Source organism: Nymphalis io, chromosome Z, assembly GCF_905147045.1.
Source record: "Nymphalis io chromosome Z, ilAglIoxx1.1, whole genome shotgun sequence".
Classification (NCBI taxonomy): domain Eukaryota; kingdom Metazoa; phylum Arthropoda; class Insecta; order Lepidoptera; family Nymphalidae; genus Nymphalis; species Nymphalis io.
In genome coordinates, this window is record NC_065918.1 from 5,821,396 (window position 1) to 5,841,811 (window position 20,416).

The 20,416-nt window shown below is 29.5% G+C and overlaps 1 protein-coding gene across 1 annotated transcript; it reads left to right on the plus strand.

The window, feature by feature from the left end:
- The first annotated feature begins 386 nt into the window (after nt 1-386).
- LOC126780301 (protein grindelwald) lies at nt 387-20,414 on the plus strand. Its single transcript, XM_050504648.1, has 5 exons — nt 387-598; nt 8,794-9,003; nt 11,272-11,337; nt 14,295-14,428; nt 15,043-20,414. Exons 2-5 carry the CDS (start codon nt 8,802-8,804, stop codon nt 15,358-15,360), a joined length of 720 nt encoding a protein of 239 aa, XP_050360605.1. The 5' UTR covers nt 387-598; nt 8,794-8,801; the 3' UTR covers nt 15,361-20,414.
- The last annotated feature ends 2 nt before the right edge of the window (nt 20,415-20,416 follow it).

Genomic DNA, 20,416 nt, shown 5'->3' on the forward strand with positions numbered 1-20,416 from the left:
CGCGGGTGCTATTAAATAAATAAAAATATTATAATATTTTTTCCTTATGACTTAAATCAACGAATCGAAACAAATAGAAAACGGCTTTGTAATGAAATCATTCAGAAAACGAACATCTTCAAAATAAAAATTAATATCATAAATTATAAGAGAAAAAATGTATATTAAGGAGCTAATAATATATTTTATAGAATTTAGTAAAAATATTACATTTAAGAATATTATTCGTTTTTGAATTCAGTAAATAGTTATTTTATAAATTTAAAAAAAAAAACATGACTAGTCAAGTACTATTCTTATCGGAAAGAATGGAACAATATAAAACGCTATAAAACTCTATTGTACACCGTCAAGCGCACACTTGTTCGATGCGCACTGGATACTAAGTAAATAATTACATTTACGCACACAAAGAAATTTTTCCACCAACACCGAAGTCGCTCTACCTGCGCAAGAGTCACATTCCGTCACCCACCTTCACGATTGGCCGCCGAGGCTGTGAAGGCTTCGAAACAGTTTAAAATTAATTTTAGAAAGTTGGCAGTGTTAATAAGTGTATACGTCGTTTAGTTTAGTGACAAAATGATAACGGCTTAAGGTGAGTTTCTATTTTCATTTAGTTAGCTAGTTTTCGGTTTTGTGATAAGAATTTTAGTGTGAAATAATGCCTTTTTTATCGTAATTAGCGTATCCGTTTACAAGTGTCATTGGAAAAGGAGAACTCTCCGATCGTTTTATTTTACTGTTTAAAATTACTTCTACAAATTCAATGTATGTAATAGATTTCGAAATGTACATAATAGCGGCTGTTTAATAAATTACATTTTATTCACTCTTTATTTCGTTTATTACGCTATGCAATGTATCTTAATAATTTATTGCTCATCTTTCCATTTGCGTACCAAAGCTACATTTATTGCAATTTTAGGTACATACGCACTTTACATATTTTCTTAATTTTCAGAGATGTGTGCCTTAATTAAGAATAAAATAGTCAGTCACTCATTTTATAAATCATTAAAATATTTTTTATAATTCGTAATGATGCATATAAATAATAATAATTAAATGACATATACTATATACTTATCTAAGTAGTCATAAAAAAGTTGCTAATATCTTAGGCATCTATTTCTCTTTAATTAACCAACTTCTTAAGTTTCAAAATGAAAGCCTTAACGCTATCAAGTATTTATGGAAATAGAGTGCATAATATCCTCATCTCGGACCAATATTTTATATGGTCTAAAAGGCTTAATTAATGCATTTTACATATTATAAGGTAGGTTGGTAGGTACCTAGTACAATATTATTTTAGACATCACAAGCTTTTTTAATAATATCGATCTAATTTTAACAATGATCTAAGACGTTTTTTCTTAACATTTTTTATAAATGAGTCATCTTATACTTTGTTGGTTATGGTGTTTTATTGAAGTTGTCCTTTGTAATTAACATTAAGTTCGATATATCTAGTAATGAAACGAGTAACTTTAATAATTTGTAAGAAAAAATAAATCATATTTAGAGAATAACTAAGAAATTTGAGTACCCCATTCCGTATCGGTTAGAGTAAAGTTACATTATTTTTGGCTGGGCCTCCTCTGGAATTGCAGTGTTAGATATTAGCAATATTTATCAACATAAAGCGTTTAAAAAAGGGTCTACAGGTTTCATTCTTTTTTCTTTTATAAAAAAAAAACTGATTACAGTAGTTACAGTGAGTTATCTATAAAAGATAGGTATATGCTATCGTTGACTTTTATGTACATATTTTGGAGACCTCATTCTTATTTTTTTGTGTATTTGTTATAGTTTAGGCCTTCGCTACATAAAAGCCCACATCGACAGTTTTCCTAAAATATTAAATTTATCCTAAAACTATAAATTTAATTTATCTGGAAGTTGCATAGAATTTATAATATTAGAAGAATTAGTTGTTTCTGAGTGGAACCGAAATAAACACAAAACAAAGTATAATGTAGTTAATATGTTCTATAATAAATATTTAACAAATGGAGCGAATTTTAAATACAGTTTTAATATATATTTACATACACCTATCCTCACAATAATTTTTACTGTTGATAAAAATTAACGATCCAAATTAACGCAAAACGATACCTACGTAGTTATGTAGTTAATACTTTTGTATAAAACAAAAAATATAAAAAAATGTAGCAACTTCCAAATGATGCTTTATAAACATATTTTTATGTAACTAAAATTTTCTAGCACATGTGTATCTTCTAAAGTTAAGCTAGCGTTAAATATGTAAGCAGACGAAAATAGGTATTTGGACAAAACATTTTGTACAAAATATTGACAAATTATACATATAACCCTTCCTCGTTTAATGCTTTTTCTATTAGTGGAAGCCGTATCAAAATCGGTGGGATGGTTTAGAATCACTTAGCGGATATATAGAGGAATTCAGCGACATTGTTTTATATTCTTTACATGTAGATAATCGAATTATTTGATCTGCAAAATTTGAAGAATACATCGCATATAGTTATTTATTAGAATATTACTCTGTAGTCAGCTCATCTTGCCCTTTGTTATTTTATTGATTACCTACAATTGTTGTAGCAATAAATGAAAGGGTTTCTCACTGTTCGTCCAAATACCGTCAATTCATATCGGAAGCTCATGCTAATGAATGTCGCTAGCAACAATGTTGTTTTTTATTTAAATGAAATGAAAAACTCATACTTTAATCAAGAGTCGAGCTGGCCCAGTTGATAGAATATGTGGGTGGTATCTTGGGTTCAATTCAATGGACACGAAAGAGTTTTAAAAGGTTTAATTTGTGTATATAATTAACTTCGTACCGGTGGTGAAGGATAATGTCGTAAGGAAATCTACATGCTTTGTGTTAAATTCCGACACAAGCGTATTCGGCGGGCGGTATTCTGTATTCGGCGGACGGTACTCGCATTTTTGCGAATTTGTAAACTTTAGCTTCAAGATTTTTCCTTGATAGGAGAAGAGTTCCTTGCCCAGCATTGAAACACTAAGGGTTCCCTGCTTTTTTATTCTAGTTGCTCTTACAAGGATCGTTATCATCGTTATGTTGTTTCGTAAACACGTATCAAATCTATGAATTGTAATACAAGCTAAAAGTTATAAATGTTAAATTGTAGAAACATTTATTATTTAAAACAAAAATAAGAACTTTTTTTTATCAATTATTTTTAATTTACAATTACTCGTGATAGTCTGAAATAAAATGTTGCTTTAATCTCGTATGATATTTATATTAATTAAATTATAACAAGATATAAAAACTGCGTGATTAAATAATAATTCATTGTAATATAAATGAATATATATAGCTGAATAATATTTAATTAATAAGGCCTTAAAAAGGTTCTCTTTGTGCGTCAATCGAAGGCAATATTAGTAAGATTGATAATAAAATTTACTCAAAATATACAAATTTATAATAAATATAATACATTAAAATTTAACAAAGTTTTATTTTAACGGAAGATTAAGTTTGTTATTATGTAACATACGAACATATATCATATTACATACATCAAAAGTTTAGCGATCAACCTAACAATATATAAAAATAAAGTGGATACACCAAAATATAAGGAAGTAAAAAACACATTATCAAAATCTAAAATACAAAGATGCATAGTGTTGTTTGGAATAAATTCCAAGAAAACTCTTCTAACGAATTAGAGGTCTTGTTTCCTTTACGCCTGTACTGGCTCACTCAGCATTCTAACAGGAAAACAACGATAAAACATCTACAAAATATAATTCTTCAAATCAAAGTTAACATTCGTTTGTTAGTCGCAGATGTTATTTCCTAGCTGTCTATGTCTTTATATACGGTAAATGATCTACATTCTCACGTTGATGACTAAGTTTTCGTAAATACCAAGAAAACGGGAGAAAATATATTTTGATCTAAAGTGCTTAATTATTTTTTCTTTAAATTTACAAAACAAGGTAATTGTGTCGTAGAAATATAAATAAGTAAATTAATGTTCACGGACACAGCAGGCAGGTGGCATTGTAGAGTCTTTAAGTAAAGTCCTTTCTTGTCTCACTCTTATGACAAATCGTTTTTAATAAACAGAAGGGAGATAAGAGGCGTTTCTTACACCTTGATAAAAGATAAATCACTTTTAACTCATGTAAACGTATGTATACTACTTATTTCAATTAAAAAGGCTATAATATCATGTTAATGTATTTGTAGCATTTTCTATGTAGAAAAAGTCTTTGACTGATATCATAGAGTTTGGGTGGGAGCCGGTTCTTGTGGGCTTACTCAATGGAAAGAATAAGCAACCAGCATATAATAATATGCCTTTTATTATTCAAATATTTAGGAAGTTTGATATAAAGATAATTATAATATTCTAAATAAAAATGAATTACCAAAAAATAATTTCAAATGAACTGAACTCATGAGAGGAAGGTAATATTTGTCATGTACTAAGTCAATGGAGACTGTTAAAATATATTACACATTACACCTCGCCACAGCAAAACAAAGTATGGTTATTTAGATGTAGAATAAATTGCAGAATGGATGATCTGATCTGATGATGATGGGCTTTGCGTGACCCATCCTTGTGGGGGGCCACAAGGATGGGTCACGCAAAGCCCTACTATCGGTGCACTCGTGCATATTACTTAATACGTATTGGAAGTATGTCTCGTTCTGCTTGCATGCTGACGACGGAATTAATACTCATTGAGTCTGAACATCTGAACACAAATTTGATATGTTAAGCTTTGGTTATGTTAATTATTTTAATAATATGTAAGTGTTACGAGGTTCGAGTAAATTACTTTACTGAAAAATATTCTATATATACTTTGTAATATACTACGACCTTCAATTATCCTACATTTTAATGTCAAATAAAGCAGAAAATATTGCAGAATGAAACAAGTTTCATTTTCGAAAAGTATAATTGTAATGACAATTGCTTGTAATATCTATGCTATGAAAATGACGTCCGGTGAGTACATATTGTCCATTGAAAGCAAAACAATTGCAAGACGATATCTGAAATATATACCGGACGTGTTATATTTTATGGAATAGCTAATTCCACTTATATATACTCTCTTGTGTGCAATTGTGTCGCCGATGTATGTAAATCTTAACTTTCTTATAGAACCTAAACCCTAAATATTAGATAACTGTTTTCGGAAAACTGATCTCGTAAAGGCAAATATCTTTTTGGACAATATTTATACTATTCGGCAAAATGTGCAGCAGATCTAAGAGTGCACTGAGACTGAACGTATTTTAGTTTGTATTTTAAGTTACCTTTTGTGGATAACGAGAATACTATTGTGTATTATTATGAGAGTGAGTGAAACTTAGATGCACTCTCTGTGCACATGAGTTTCCACACAAATTTGTGCATTATGTGTCCTGCGCAGTTGGCTAATCTTTCTTAAGATTGGCCACCGTAGCCAAAATTTGTTATGAGGACAAGAAATTGTTTAAAAGTCTATTGGTACAGGTGTAATAAATAAATTACTTAATTTTAATTGTTAAGAATTCTAGATAATCTTGGGTGACTATGACAATTTGTGAGTCCAGGCGTAGACAGCAGTCAGTTTTATGACATGACCAAAGAGTTTTAAGGAAAGCGGCAGCGACACAAAAGCGTAGGGAATGCCAATGTTGTATTTATTGTTTTTATCTCATTTGTATGCAAGAGAGCCTTCGTCGCTCGAGCTCTTAAAGGCTCTCGGTGAATCTGTGCTTAAACAAACACATACAAAACTGTCTTTCAATAACAATTAACTTAGTGTATGTGTGCATTTGTGTATCGTATTTATACTTTCAATGCCGTCTTTACTAGTGTATACAATAATATTTGCGTGTGTGTTAATTTATTATTAATTGGGCGCTTAATATAAAAGGTGATGCTAACTTAAAACAATACTTTGCTTTCGTCTTTTTATATAAAATGTTGTTATAATCTATTAATAAATTTAAATAAAAGATTTGAAGAACTAAACTGAGCTATTCTCACGAATACCGACTAGCCTACATATATTTTTTTTTGTTAAAATACGCACTGTTAATATCCTTTAACAACAAACACAAATTAATTTATCAAAATATCTTTCAAAGAATATGCATGTAGGTTATATATGACGTGTCAAAGCTACCGGATATGATTGGCGAACACTGTTCTGGTCCGGATATTACACCGAGCTGTCTCAGACGCGCTTATGCTCACCTGCCCGGATAACGGGTAGTCTAAATGTTGACTGAACAACTGACAGCCAATAAAATAATGTATACGATTTGTTTTCAAACTAGAATGTAATTAAGTACGAATATTTTGGAGTAAACAAGATAAAAAGAAATAATACTCTGAACTTCACAAAATATTTTGAATACTATGTATTATTTTTAAAGGTTGGTATTTGAATATAAATCGACATATTTAATTTAAACAATTCTTCATTATGAAATTTTTATTTATACGTTATAATATATAATATTGTTATGATGTTTGTGATTAGGTACAATTAAATGGCCTAAATTCTAAAGTAGGGTGTACGATCATTATAATGTAATCAAAAACCTCTGCTACAGTAATTAAAATTTATTATTAATAGAAATATTAATTGATTTATAAATTAAAAAAAGGCATTTAATAAGTGTGTATAAGTCAAATGGTTTCCGAGAAATACATTTGGTTTGCTGCAAAGAATAATATTTTGTTAAGTTGTAAGCCGTTATTCTTGTTAGATTTAGGATTATATTGATAGGCATTAAGTCTAACAGATTTTTAGTTTTTAGAGGAATTTCAGTTTCAATTTATTTTTCCAACGTATTTTCATGTTGCTTTTATGCTAGTGTGTAGTGGAGGATTAATATTTGCGTTAAAATCCTTAGATTTCGGCCATTGCGGATGATGGATCTCCGAGTATTTCGACTAAGCCTTTGAGAATTGAGTAATCTTTTTCATTTATTTATTTAGTTGAATTTTTGATTCGATTACATGATAAAAATTTCTATCGGCATCTGAAATACCATTTCATTCTTGGTTATCATTATACGTGCTTTAATATTATAACTGCATCAAGTATCAGTTAGCCCTGAAGTTGATCAGGCACTTAGATCATGCATACGTCGCCCAGGTCACGTATAGATTTAGTTAACAATTCAAAATAAAAAATTTCTTTACTCATTATCTCTTATTCAATTAAGAGTTTACTGTTTAACGGAATCAATCCTCTCACTATACTCACTTTTGAAATAAAATCGTGTATAGATTTATATTATATTAATTTAAATCATTTCTGGTAATAAATGCTAAAACTTTAATTAAAATGAAAATTACGTTCCGATTAATGTTAGAGACCCGATCAATGGCATTGAGCATATTTTTCCTTGCGGTAGTGAATGCTATGAATTACGTTTTGAGGTTGTTAGCTTGGTTACCTAGCAACTGAATTAAAAACTGTGCGATCGTCTCTATTTTAGTGTTGTGTCCTCACTGGTATTTATTTGTTATCATGTTCAAAAGAAATATAATTCTTAGACCAATGTTTCCTCCTTGACAAAACGTTGGTTGTATTTTTTCAAAATAAGAATCGTGTAAATATGATTTTCTGTGATTTCGGTACGTATTTTTAAAATTTCATTTTATTGTTTCTTCACACAAAGTAAAGGCATCCACTTTTTGGAAATATACATATATTATTAATATTAATAATATTTTCTATGAATACAAGGTCTTTTGTTAAACAAACTGCGTTTTATGCTAAATTTAATGAAGTCATGTGAAGTAATTCTACAAATATATTTAATTTAAACTGATGCTTTTTTCGTGAAACATTATTATTTAAAATCTTCTAAACTTTGTCTTACTTATTATACAATATTTAGTCGAGTGACTCATTATATTATATTAAGTACCTATCCAGCTGATTTTCTAAGTAATTACTAGAGCCCTAATATTAATAAGTTAACAAAATTTATAATATGAAACTACTTAAATTATCACTCATTCACATTATTAATCGCTTACAATTAACTAAATGATTTTAAAATGATAAGGTCAAGAATGTATGCATAAAAAAAACTATTATATTTTTTATTACATCTCCATATTTCTAAAGCTATTGTTTCGAAAGGATATTCTTTTCTATAGTATACTAAAAAATTCAATTTTTTTTCTATAGTACACCTGTTCTGTAGGATAAAAAGGAATGTTTATACTCGTCCAGTATTACCTGCTCGCGCGCTACCTGCTCGAGCGACTCGATGAGTCATAGTTTCATCACGCTTGAATTTTTAACAGTATTTTAAAAATTAAAGACTGTGACTTTGTTGTGCATTATTTTTTATAGATAACGCCGTCGATTAAACGTCGTAAAAGAATTATTACTATCATTGCTAATTTAGAATGATAAATTCAAATATTAATATAAAGTAAAAAGCTTAGAATTTACTTGAGATGTAATACAGAAAAAGCAAACTTAATTAAAAAAAACATACAGTCAGATTATAATACTTTCCAATTAAATTTGCTGTGGAAATTCTGACATAATTTCTTTAAGTTGGGTAGGTACCTACAAAGGTATTTGATAAAGTTTTTAAATAAATAATATTATTATTCCCCACGTAACAGAACATATTTAATTTTTACGTCGTGTAATTTTTAACTCACATCGTTATTACGTAATATTATAAATCTTCAATACTATATAATCTGTTTTTTTTGCCTTAAGTATGTGACTTGTTATATATAAAAAATGAAATGTTATATTAATGTGTTTCAGGCAATAAAATGTCTCGACTAGTTTGTGTCTTGGCAATTCTTGGCATAGCATCAGCTCAACTCACGTTGGACGGCATCAGATGTGGTCAGCTGACTTGTCAACTCGACGAGTACTGCTCACCTGAGACCAACCGATGCGCGCCGTGCAGCGTCGCTTGCAACAAATCTCATCACAATTACGACTCTGGTCTTTGCATCAAGGAATGTCAAGGTTTGTTGGAAGGTTATAAAAAATGTACTGATTTCTTTTAATGGAAATCTTTATAGGCTAGTTGACTAGTTGACTAATCGGATCTTTGTAATGAAGTTTTCAAACTGCGATTAAACTCTATATTGTTGTCACAGTGAAATGATTTAATTTAGTGCTATGAAATTATATTGATAAAATAGATAATATTCTGAGAACATTTCGTGCTGTGAAACTAAGATGAGTATGTAATGTTATGACGATGACTAATATTCATGTACATAAAATAATAATGGGGGCCGCTTACGGAAACAATAGCTAATATGAACTTCAACGTTAAAGCCATAGAGTTAATTATCGGTCAGCCTCGAAGCCAACAACCAGTTTCGTGACCGCAACACGCCACCTTCAACACGTCTCTCTTACTCTAATGTTGTTTCACTCACACACTGGTTAAAGAATGTAAGTTTCTGGTCAAACATCTTTGTCGAGACCATTTTCAAATCATATTGTAAAATTTTCTTCGTAAATAGTTTTGATACTAGTCATTTTTTATTAGGCTTATAGAGGCTTATAGCCATATATATATATATGAAGATTTAAATCGTAATATCTCAAACATTTTGAATTTTTAACAAAACTTTCAAGTGCAAGGAATGACTCATGATAAAACTATTATATAACTATTACATAACAGTGAATAAGGGTCACATAAAGAAGTGCGCTATAAGTTATAGAAAATCGATTACCACACCACATTATACGACTACATTTACTGGAAAAAGACCTAAAATCAATACAAAACTGTTACTTTCCTTATAAAAACATTCCATTAAAAATAAAATACGGCTTACAGATTGATATTTGTAAAGTAAGTATTTACAAGGTGCGTGATTATGCCAATGGGACAACTGCAAGCCAGATTGTCAGCAACCGAGCTCAGACACAAACAAACAAAACTGAACTAGAACGTTTATCTTTTAATGACAAATATTTAGACATTCTCTTTTAGTTTGCTTGACGAAACGAAATGTTTTTCTATTAACATTTTGTTTTTGTAATTTACTTTGGCATATTGTAAATATTCAAGAAAAAATGTTTGGTGGAAATCTCGTTGTTAAGTGACGAAGCAAATTGATATAGCCAGAGCTCAGTCTACAGGTCATTGACGAGTATAGCAACAATGCTATAAAGTTACGGTCGGCTGACTTTGACTGTAGTACGTAACATGCATGAATGCGTTCAAGTGTAAAACATGTACAAGTGTGGGTCGAGTAACAGATCGTACAGTACAGAACAGGTACCTAACCCACTTCCGTAACAATCTAAAAAAGTATTTGAACGCGGATTCTCTAAAATTCCACCTTTGACAAATAGTAACGGATGAAAGTTCGTTGAAAATAATCAGGAACAGTCAGTTTTAAAATTAAAATTCCTTTGTGCTAAATACCTTTTAACTGTTGTAACTTTGAAATCCTGTCAAGCACAATACAATAATTTTGTTCATATCAAATATAAAATCAATTTTATTTTATCCAGGCGCGTGGACAGTGCTGTCAATAATATTAAAACTGTTCTTTGACTAGTTAGGTATAGAAATAGAGCATGAATAAGTTAAAGTACAAACTCGATACTTACAATTCTCTTCAGAAGTATTTCCTTTATATGCTATGTTGTCGTAGGAAGCTTATAAAATACAAAAGAAAATGCATGAAATCGTTTTAACTTATTTTTATAAAGACATGATAATTTAATATATGTTCATTATTGATAATATAAGAAACAATGTAACTCATATTGTTTCTTAAATATTGTCTGTCTGTTAGCATTTAATAGACATGAGTTTGCGTATAAATTTAATTAGTTTTTCTTTAATTAAAAAAAATCTGTTTGTATATAAACAGAGCAAATGCTACTCCAACTTAATTATTTGCTTCTGTATGCTTGCAGGTCGTGCTTTTGTATAATGAGCTATTGACATAGGGACGTTTAGTCTAAACACACATTACTATCACAGTTTTTAATATGTTGCTCTAAAGAACAGCCCGTAAATGTCACACTGCTGGGCAACGACCGCTTTATTTCTTTTTAAGAAAAATGTCATTCGCGGCATAACTCACATGAAGCATTACTTACGTATTCCTCCACCATTAAGCACAAGATGATAACATAAATTCAATCAGAAGAATTCGGTCCGACCTGCCAGCGCTTGAATCCGCGATCTGTAGTTAGGATATTTGTACAAAACAAAATTAAATAAATTTCTAATAAAATTCATTTATACTTTTTCAGGATACTTGCTGGACTTGAGGTACATGCGCAAATCGGAAAGCATCGCACCGCCGTCAGATATTAACAGTGAGAATATATTTAACTTTTTACAACTTGCATACATTTTCATCGTTAATGTCGTCAACGTTCAACGAAAAAAATTCATCGTCAAGCTAAATGTAGGATGTGAAACTATTCCATCTTACATATATATTGCTGTTTATATTGATTGCTGTCTGAAAGAATATAATCGAAGAATCATTCGTGGTTTTTGATAATGTTTTAACTTATTTAATGATTATATAAAAATTTACAGAATTTACTTCAGTAAGATTTGCATTAAAATATATATAGTTCTATTTACATTTACAATAAATAATGCAATGAAAATATTTACGCGATTTCAATGTGTATTTTAACAAGAAAGATTGCGCAGCGAATATTTTTCTTTTTGAATGTGCTAAATAGATTATAATTTTACAATTATTTCTTTTTATCGCCATTTTTGTAAACTGTTTTGGCTTGCTTGTGTTTTGATTTCTCCAATGTTATTAATATATTGGAAATAAGTACGTTTTATTTGTTGACATGAACAAAACAATAACTATAAAGAAATTTTTAAAATTAATGTGATTGATTGATGAATGTCACATGTCGCATGTAAATATATATCATATTTTAGAAGTATCTTTATTATCTTGAGACACTTTTTATGCAAAATTTTTAAGAAGTTTTATTCTACCAATTTTTTTTTGCATTGCGAATATTGAAATAGATGTAAGCATATTTATACTCTATACGAATAAATAAAATTGATATGGCTATTTGTGAGTTGCCGAAACCAAAACATTCATTTTTTTATTTTCTTCTGTCTGTATGTCTGACTGTGTGTTTTTATGAGTTACTCTTTGAAACGGCTAAAAATTACAAATTGAAATAACTGATTTTTTATGAGAGTATTTCAAGGTTCCGTTTAGTCTGTGTTTCATCAAAATCAGTTGAGTCTTTTAAAAGTTATAAAAACGTACGTGTCTTCGTTGTTATGATATATGTTGCTGCCATCAGCCATAGATGGCCACAGATTTTATGGAGTGGAATTTTCGGAATGGACCTTCTACCATACATAATAGCATTCTGTCGTTGTTCTGTTGTTTTCTCGTCTGATTGTTTTGAGATTTTTCATTAATTTCAATATTATATGGATATTATTAAATACGTTGTCTCTAAATTAAATTTAAAAAAACAAATACGTCGTGTCTTTAGGTAGCAATTATTAACGGTTGTAATTTTGTCCATTCATCTTAAGTTTTGAATTTTATAAATTATTACTTTTTGCTTTTAAAGTTACCTATTCTTTAGTTTGCAGGTTGAACAAGTTCGCATTATTTTTTTTAGTTTAAATCTTTTTTATAGTTTATTTAGATTAGAAAGGTTGTAATAAATGCATGCATGTTCACGTGTAAGTCATGCCCAAAGATATCGTTGTCGTAGAAATTCTACACCTAATATAGCATATAAACAGCCATTACAATAATTCAGTATTTATCTTTAATTACTAGAATAATTATAATTGCACTAATATCATTAATACAAAAGGTTGTGTGTTGTGAATATTAGTTATTCCTTCCCGTTTTATCGCAGCTAAAATTAACATATTTGGTCCTTTTTATTCCGTTTAACTGAATTTTCGATTTTGGCGCGAGCGAAGTCGTATTATCTTATGTAATATAACAATACTGTATACTTTTTAATTAATGTGCTTTTACTGTGTAAATTTAGTAATAATTATCGTTCAAGAAGCACCAACTATTAACGATTTTATTCTAATAACTTGCTTATGATGCGTTACGCAATGAAAACTTAAGTCAACCACTTGCAAGCGCAAAATATACAACTTAAATTCCCCAGAAAAGTATTTATAGTAAAAAAAATCCCGATGCAACGTCTAAGCACGGCGAACATTTGCTATCATTATTATAATGGTTAGGAAGCTGGCTTATAAAATATTCAATACTCAATGTATTTAATAATTAAATTAAAATTATAAGAAATAATGTCACCATTTTACACAATATTTTAAAATACGAGGGACTTAAAATGCATAAAGAGAGGTTGTCAAGTCTCGAATCATTTTTGGTTTATATACGTAAAGCGCTTTATTGTCACACAGCAGCACTTCGAATTTGTTAAAAAAATAGGTATATTTAATGCCTATTTTTACTTATTTAATGCATATTGCCTATTTCTAAATCGAATATTCAGGGTAAAAGAAGTATTACGCATACAACAGACCTAAACAATTAGACTATGTGAAATGCCAAATACCACAGAGAAGTGGTCTGGTAGTACCTTTTTACCTCTGCGTTTTCAAAAATGTTAAAAAACTAAGTGTCGGGCAAGAGAAAAGCAGGCCCGTGGCTTTTGTAGAATGCAGATATATATGTAAAAAACGCTCGGGTGAAAACCGCTCCGTGGTTTCTTAGCTTAATTGCGATAGTAATGAATTCTAAGTAAATAATGTACCTACATGCTCTTCGGCTCTCTGACAATATCGATAGACGGTAAAGTTAGTTTTAATCTTTAAGTTTTTAGTATAATCTTTAAGAATATAAAAGACCTAAGTTGCTGGTGCTAAGATTCTTATGATATTCTTTCCTTTCACATTTCAATTGTTACAAAAGCTTTGCGATCTTGTTGCGACTTTTACCGTATTTACACAATGTAAAAATGATTTTTATTCTGAGATTGTAGTGAAAAAATAATCTACTCTGACATTATAAAAGGAAAATCAGAATTAACTAAAGATTACATGCTCATGCATATTCATGCTATTATGTGCGTGCTTGAAAATGAAACTCATGTTGATTTTGGTGTTTTTTCGGAATGAACATGCTTATTAAAAGCAATTATCTTCACACGTGATACTGTCTTACTCAATAATAGCTATAATAATTCTTGCTAATATTAAGTATGTGCGATAATACTTTGTATATGAAGTGTAAATTATTGGTGTTTTTAAATTGATTATAAATTTCTTTGTAAAGGTGTCCAGCGTCAAGCGCAGACAGCGTTGATTGTGAGCAGCGTGGCTCTCGCTGTACTTCTTATAGTTATAATAATACTTTGTAGAGGAAGACTATCCTGGAGATATATCAAACAAAAGTTACAACCAAGTAAGGTAAGTGCTTTTGATATTTCCTAATTAAATAAATAAAGAATTTATATTGATGTAACTATTTATCTTTATACCTTCTTAAGTTTTGGTGGACATCATTATTAGTATAACTTTTTCTCACCGGCGTTAGACTAAAATTAAATAATCAGAACACAAAAAGTCAAATAATTATTTTCCGCTGTTATTTGTTTGTTTATATTAAAAAAAACATAATTCTTAAAAAAAAAGCATAATATTCTTGAAATGTGATTTTGTTTTGTTGTAAGATATTTATCAAATTCAGTGCGCTAAAAATGGAGCTTGTTGAGTTGCAAGCTTGTTTTGTTATTATATTTTACCAGTAATTCTTCCGCCAAACAACAATACTTTGTTTTGTGTCCTGGTCTAAATAGTGAATGAGCCAGAGTAATTATGATTACTAGAGACATAACATCGTAGTTTCCGCGGTTGGTGGCTCATTTAAGTAATAAGGAGATATTTATGTTTTCTAGTCCCAGTATCAGGATTAAATATATTCAATTCTTAAATATTGTTAAGCAACAAATTTTATTTATTGTGCAGGTAATTCTAACTATTTGTAGGTCGGGTAAATGTTTATATAAAATATTATATTTCAGAATCGCGTTAAACAATACCCGACGGACTTAACACATCACAATCCACACGCTGAGCTTCCGAAAGCCAAGCCCGAATTGAAATTAGAGATACGAAATTCTGAACCACCGAAGCGACAAAACCAACAGCCACTTAACGTCAGGGATTTAGATACAAGAACTCAAACCGAAGGTAGCCAGGGGGCTACAACGCCGAAGACCATAAGCACTGCTCTTAGCAATAGACATCCAGCAGAAGATACGACCTTAGATTTTTCATACGATAACATGGGTATGAATGTCACTCCCCCCGAACAACCCGCAGCTAGTCATAAATTCTGAGAAACAGTTATGATATTCGGCAGTAACAAGAATCTGTGGGCAACTTAGCAATCGGGTTAATTCGTTTCAATTCTATTTAAACGTTGTTATACACTCGTAATGCGTATTAATATAATCATAATTTGTGTTTTTACAATACGTGGTAGTCAGATCTTTTACACATTTCATACTAATAATAATTTTTAAAACAATTTAATGTATCCCATTAACCGCTAATCACTAAATCGAACAATTTAGTCGACTCATTAGTAGAATTACGGGACATCACACGGTTCGATACATCACAAATGAATATCAGGCAGCAAATTATACGTAATATTTGCACAATAAGAAGGAATAACGGAAGATATTGTCGCTAACTGAATATATTAAAACATATATATGGGATTGTCTTGCTTACTTACATTTTAATTTTTAGTATTTTTAGTATTACTAAAGGCTACTTATAATTAATTATCCATATGACTTACAATTGTTATAATTTCAACTACAGAACATTATAGTTAATATATTAATTTACTTATATATAAGAAAATGCATAATGCATTTAACAATCAAATTACAATTGCGCTTATGTAATTTAAATTACGTTCATTCGGCCTTACTTATAAACCTTGCTTACGGATTGCTTAGTTAAACATAGAGTTTTCTCTTTATGTCATAATTGTTTTGACATTCGAAAGAAGAAGACACTGTATTGTTAACCAAACAACGTTTACAAGTATAGTATCCTATTCCGAATAGGAAGTTAAATGAATAAAATTGTAATAAAATATAGATGAAAATGATGACGTCATAATTTTTTTAAAGATATTTAGTTTTAAGAATAACCATTATTATTTTCGTAGACGGAAACAAAATAGTATTGTAATGAGTGTATTCATTATGCAATAATTTCTAGTAGATATACTCATTATGAAAATCATTTAAATTATTTATAATTTATATGAGTCGTGTTTGTTGCCAGAAATATTAATGTGGTAATTTCGGTTCAGGTAAATATATAATGACGTTTAGACTGAAAGCATTTATATTTGCTAACAAATAATGATATATATTTGGTGAGCGCGATATTATATCAATAAATACATAATGATATATTCGAAAACGAAATTGTAATAGAGAATGATAAAGTGTAGTTTATTGATACGTCGTATCTACACTACACTTCTTTAAAATTATTAAAAAATACGTTTTTTACAACTGCCAATAAACTTTACTAGCTACTTAATTAAATATTTCTCGAAACAACTCCTGAAATTGTAAAAAATAAACATTTTAATTACTTACTTTTAATGAAGAGTTGTACTCTTGTTAAAATAAATATTTCGGCGTGGCTGATGTAGTTTTTTATTTGAATGTTTTTATGTAATGTATAGTTCTGTATGTAAATTTGTTTTCGTTTTCATTAATCACAAGATGTATTTCACATAATGAATGTGATTGCGGGAGGGAAATGCCCGTGCAACTACGGGCTTGTTTGTTTGTCCGTCTGTCTTCGTTTTAATACCTACGTTTAATCTTTAAGGAAGTAGTAGAATTATTGTAATGTTTATTTTTTTATATAAATATTTTTGTATATCGCGCATTATACTGTTTAACATGAATATTATGTGTCGTCTTAAATATTGTAACCGAAAAAAACGTTTGAATCAAATTATAATATTCTCATTTTAAAAATGTATTCTTTTGCAAGATTATGAAATATTGATATTCATTTTGCTTTACCTTCATGACAAGAAATAATTAAAACAAGAATATTATTTATTAAGAAAGAGAGTAAGTCCGCGAATTGTCCTTTAAACATTTTTTTGACAAATACTTTATGATTTTTTAACTCCAATCTCACTTTAAACTAACTCCGGGAGGATTTTCTCGGAATATATTTCCAATTTCATATCATTTAGTTCAATGTTATTTCGTGAAATATCAATGTGCCTACCCATGTCACTTCATTACCTGGAAACGCGAATTGTATTACTGAGTAATTAACTTTTGAGTAAATTTAATTTTAATATTCCATCTAAAGGTTTCATATTCAATATGTGAGACTATAAAGTCCAACTACATATGAAGCATATTTACAAATATGTGTTTTGTATTCGTACAAAATATTTTTTAAGCAAACATTAATTCTCGCATATTCAGAGTTCTTATATGTTCGATTCAGTAAGTGATTGTTGATAATGGTTAAGCAAGTTATCGCTCGATCATATCCAATTGCAATTATGAATTTTTTTGGAATTCATTTTTAAAACGTGTTTTTTTTTTCACGGTAATATTGACCTTTTGTTAGAATCTGTTCAGTTTTCAAGTGCTTGAGTAACATACTTCCAAGCACACGCCGTTGCATACATAATGTTAGTAAGATAAGACTATGTATGAAAATACGGATTTATAGATAATTAGAACGTATTTATTTTGAACTGCCTCGTTAGTTAGCCCGGAGGTCCTGGGTTTAAATCCCAGGTTATTAGGTATATAGTTTTTGCGTTTTTCTGTCGAAAATTTTCAATTCTCAATAGCCGCCCGGAGTCTGGAAGTTGGAAGTGTGGAGTCTTTCCGGTCGTGTCGGATTGCCGTCCCATCGGATTATGAGAGTTAGGAAATAGAGAGTGCACCTCCTATGTTTGCGCACACACTTGTCCACTTAGTATCTCCTGCGCAGTTGGCTAATCTCTTTCGAGATTGGAAATCGGCGTGAAGGACTATTTTCATATAAATTAACAATCCCAATAGACACTTTTACCTCTTTAATATTGGTAAACATGATTCTTGAACAATAAAGCTCGTAAAACACACAAGTATGATCATTCATGCTATTGTCTCATTTTAATAAAAGTCTTTAACGTAAAGGATATAGAAGTTGATTATTTCTTTTTGAAATTTTGCTTTAATGCTTAAAGTCTTTAATGATATGTCTTTATTATATTATACTTAGATAAAATGATGTAAGATTTGATGGTAGTGTCTAGATTTTAGTTAGCAATTAGTACCGTCCATACGAAACATTCCAGTATTTAAGTAAGAAAGGGAAATAATTCATTTGAATTGAATAAAGTAATGAGTTATAATTTTTAGAAGTAAGTATTATTAATAAAATTTTTCAAATAAATTATGAGATGTATTCAATTTATAAACGATAAATGATTTAATGTTTAATATCTTAAATGTATTTAAAAAGTTGATTGAATATATCGTAGAAGGTTTAGGCACACAAAGCTTGAAATTTGTGAAACACTTGTTATAATATTTGTTTTGTTATAAGAGATTTGCATATAATATCAGTTGTGTCGGCTTATAACGATTTTATAATTTATTATCGCGATGAAACAAGCTCTATTAGTATTATTTTTTATATCTTACATCAAACTAAACTTGTGCTTGTTTTATTGTTCGGTAATAATTAAACTATTTAAATTATTTGCTTAATTCCAATCGCAGAAGGAGTAAAGATAAACAAACCTTAGATTTGCATTTGCGAAGCGATTTGCTAACAGTTCTACAGTAAGTACTACACACAGTTCTTGGTTAATTTACCTTTATTTATAACTCAACACTATTCCTCGTAACCAGTTATAACTACTTTAATTTAACTTCCAAAATTTCGATTACAACACTGAATATTGGCAACGCCATTTTTTTGTGAATCCATAGTGAATATCATAGATTATTAAAGATGACCAATGTTATCGCGTCAGTTCGATGTAAAGGTTGTTTATTTCTTTTTGCTCCTCTTGTGGTTAGAATAGGATATATGTTCATATATTACTCACATCGCATCGGAATCGCAAAAACCAAAATACTATATTGTGGAAAAAATAAAACTAATAATAGCCTATTAATATCGCACAGCTAGGCTACAGCTTCCTCTCCTCTCTTGAGCTTATTCATGGTTTTTTTTACCACAGAGCACGTGATAAAATATAAACACAAATTAAGCAGGTGAAACTGAGTGGTGCTTGCCTGGGTTTGAACGCGTAATGTTTGGTTAAGAATCACGTGTTCTAACAGCAGGACCATGTTAGAGTGACTATAAAAGAATTACATTTATTCATTGTAATTTCATAACATCTTATTCTGAAATTTAAAATATATTAAAACAACTTAGATTAAAATTGTCTGATTCTGAATAGTAATTATACTAACTATTCTGATATGATAATATAATATCGTATATGCTTTATAACATAACTTACATCCGCATATGTATATGTAATACATAATTAAACGAAATAAAACCGCACTTTGAGTAATTAATACAATTTACAACCGATCGTAAAACGTTGTAAAGCGAACTTCGGTGTTACGCTATTTTGACATGTGTATAATTTTAATAGGTATTATAATAATTGTAAAAATTAAGCATAAAGTGATAAATTACTTCCTGCCATTTCGCGATCTACTTTTAATTGTTTTTACAGAAGATATTGTCCTACAGAATAGTTTTTTCTTACGGAATAGCTTTGCTTATAGTATAGAGAAGTGTTATTGCAATTTAAATTTACTGTCGAGTTAACGTAGGAGTAATATCGAGGTTTTAATATTCTGCGGCAATTTGATACTTAAATAGGGTTAAGGATGTATTCAAGCCCTAATCGTTTTTATATTGTAATTTTTAGAGCTGTAAGTTTTTTTCATAGCCGTAATGGAATTTTATCAAATAATGTAAGCAATATAGATGCTTTTTCGAATTTTTAAGATGACATTATTGTAGGGCGTTAAGTACAATAAAAAAATCTAGTGTTTGTATTATTATTAATTATCACAATTAACTTTAAGATTCGTAATAATTTTAAGGTTGTATGTATATATTTGAAGCCCTTGGGAAATCCGTCCAATTGATAGGTTAATAATTATTTTGTTATAAGTGTTGATATTATTATTACAATTTTATACGTAAGCGTGTCAACGAATAAAATCAACTACTTGCATTACTGATAATGGAAGGTAAACATTCGCTACTGTCGATTTTATTAATCACTTAATATGTAATTTTAATATACTTATTGTTATTTTCGATTCAATTTGAAATAAAATTCTTGTAATAAAACAA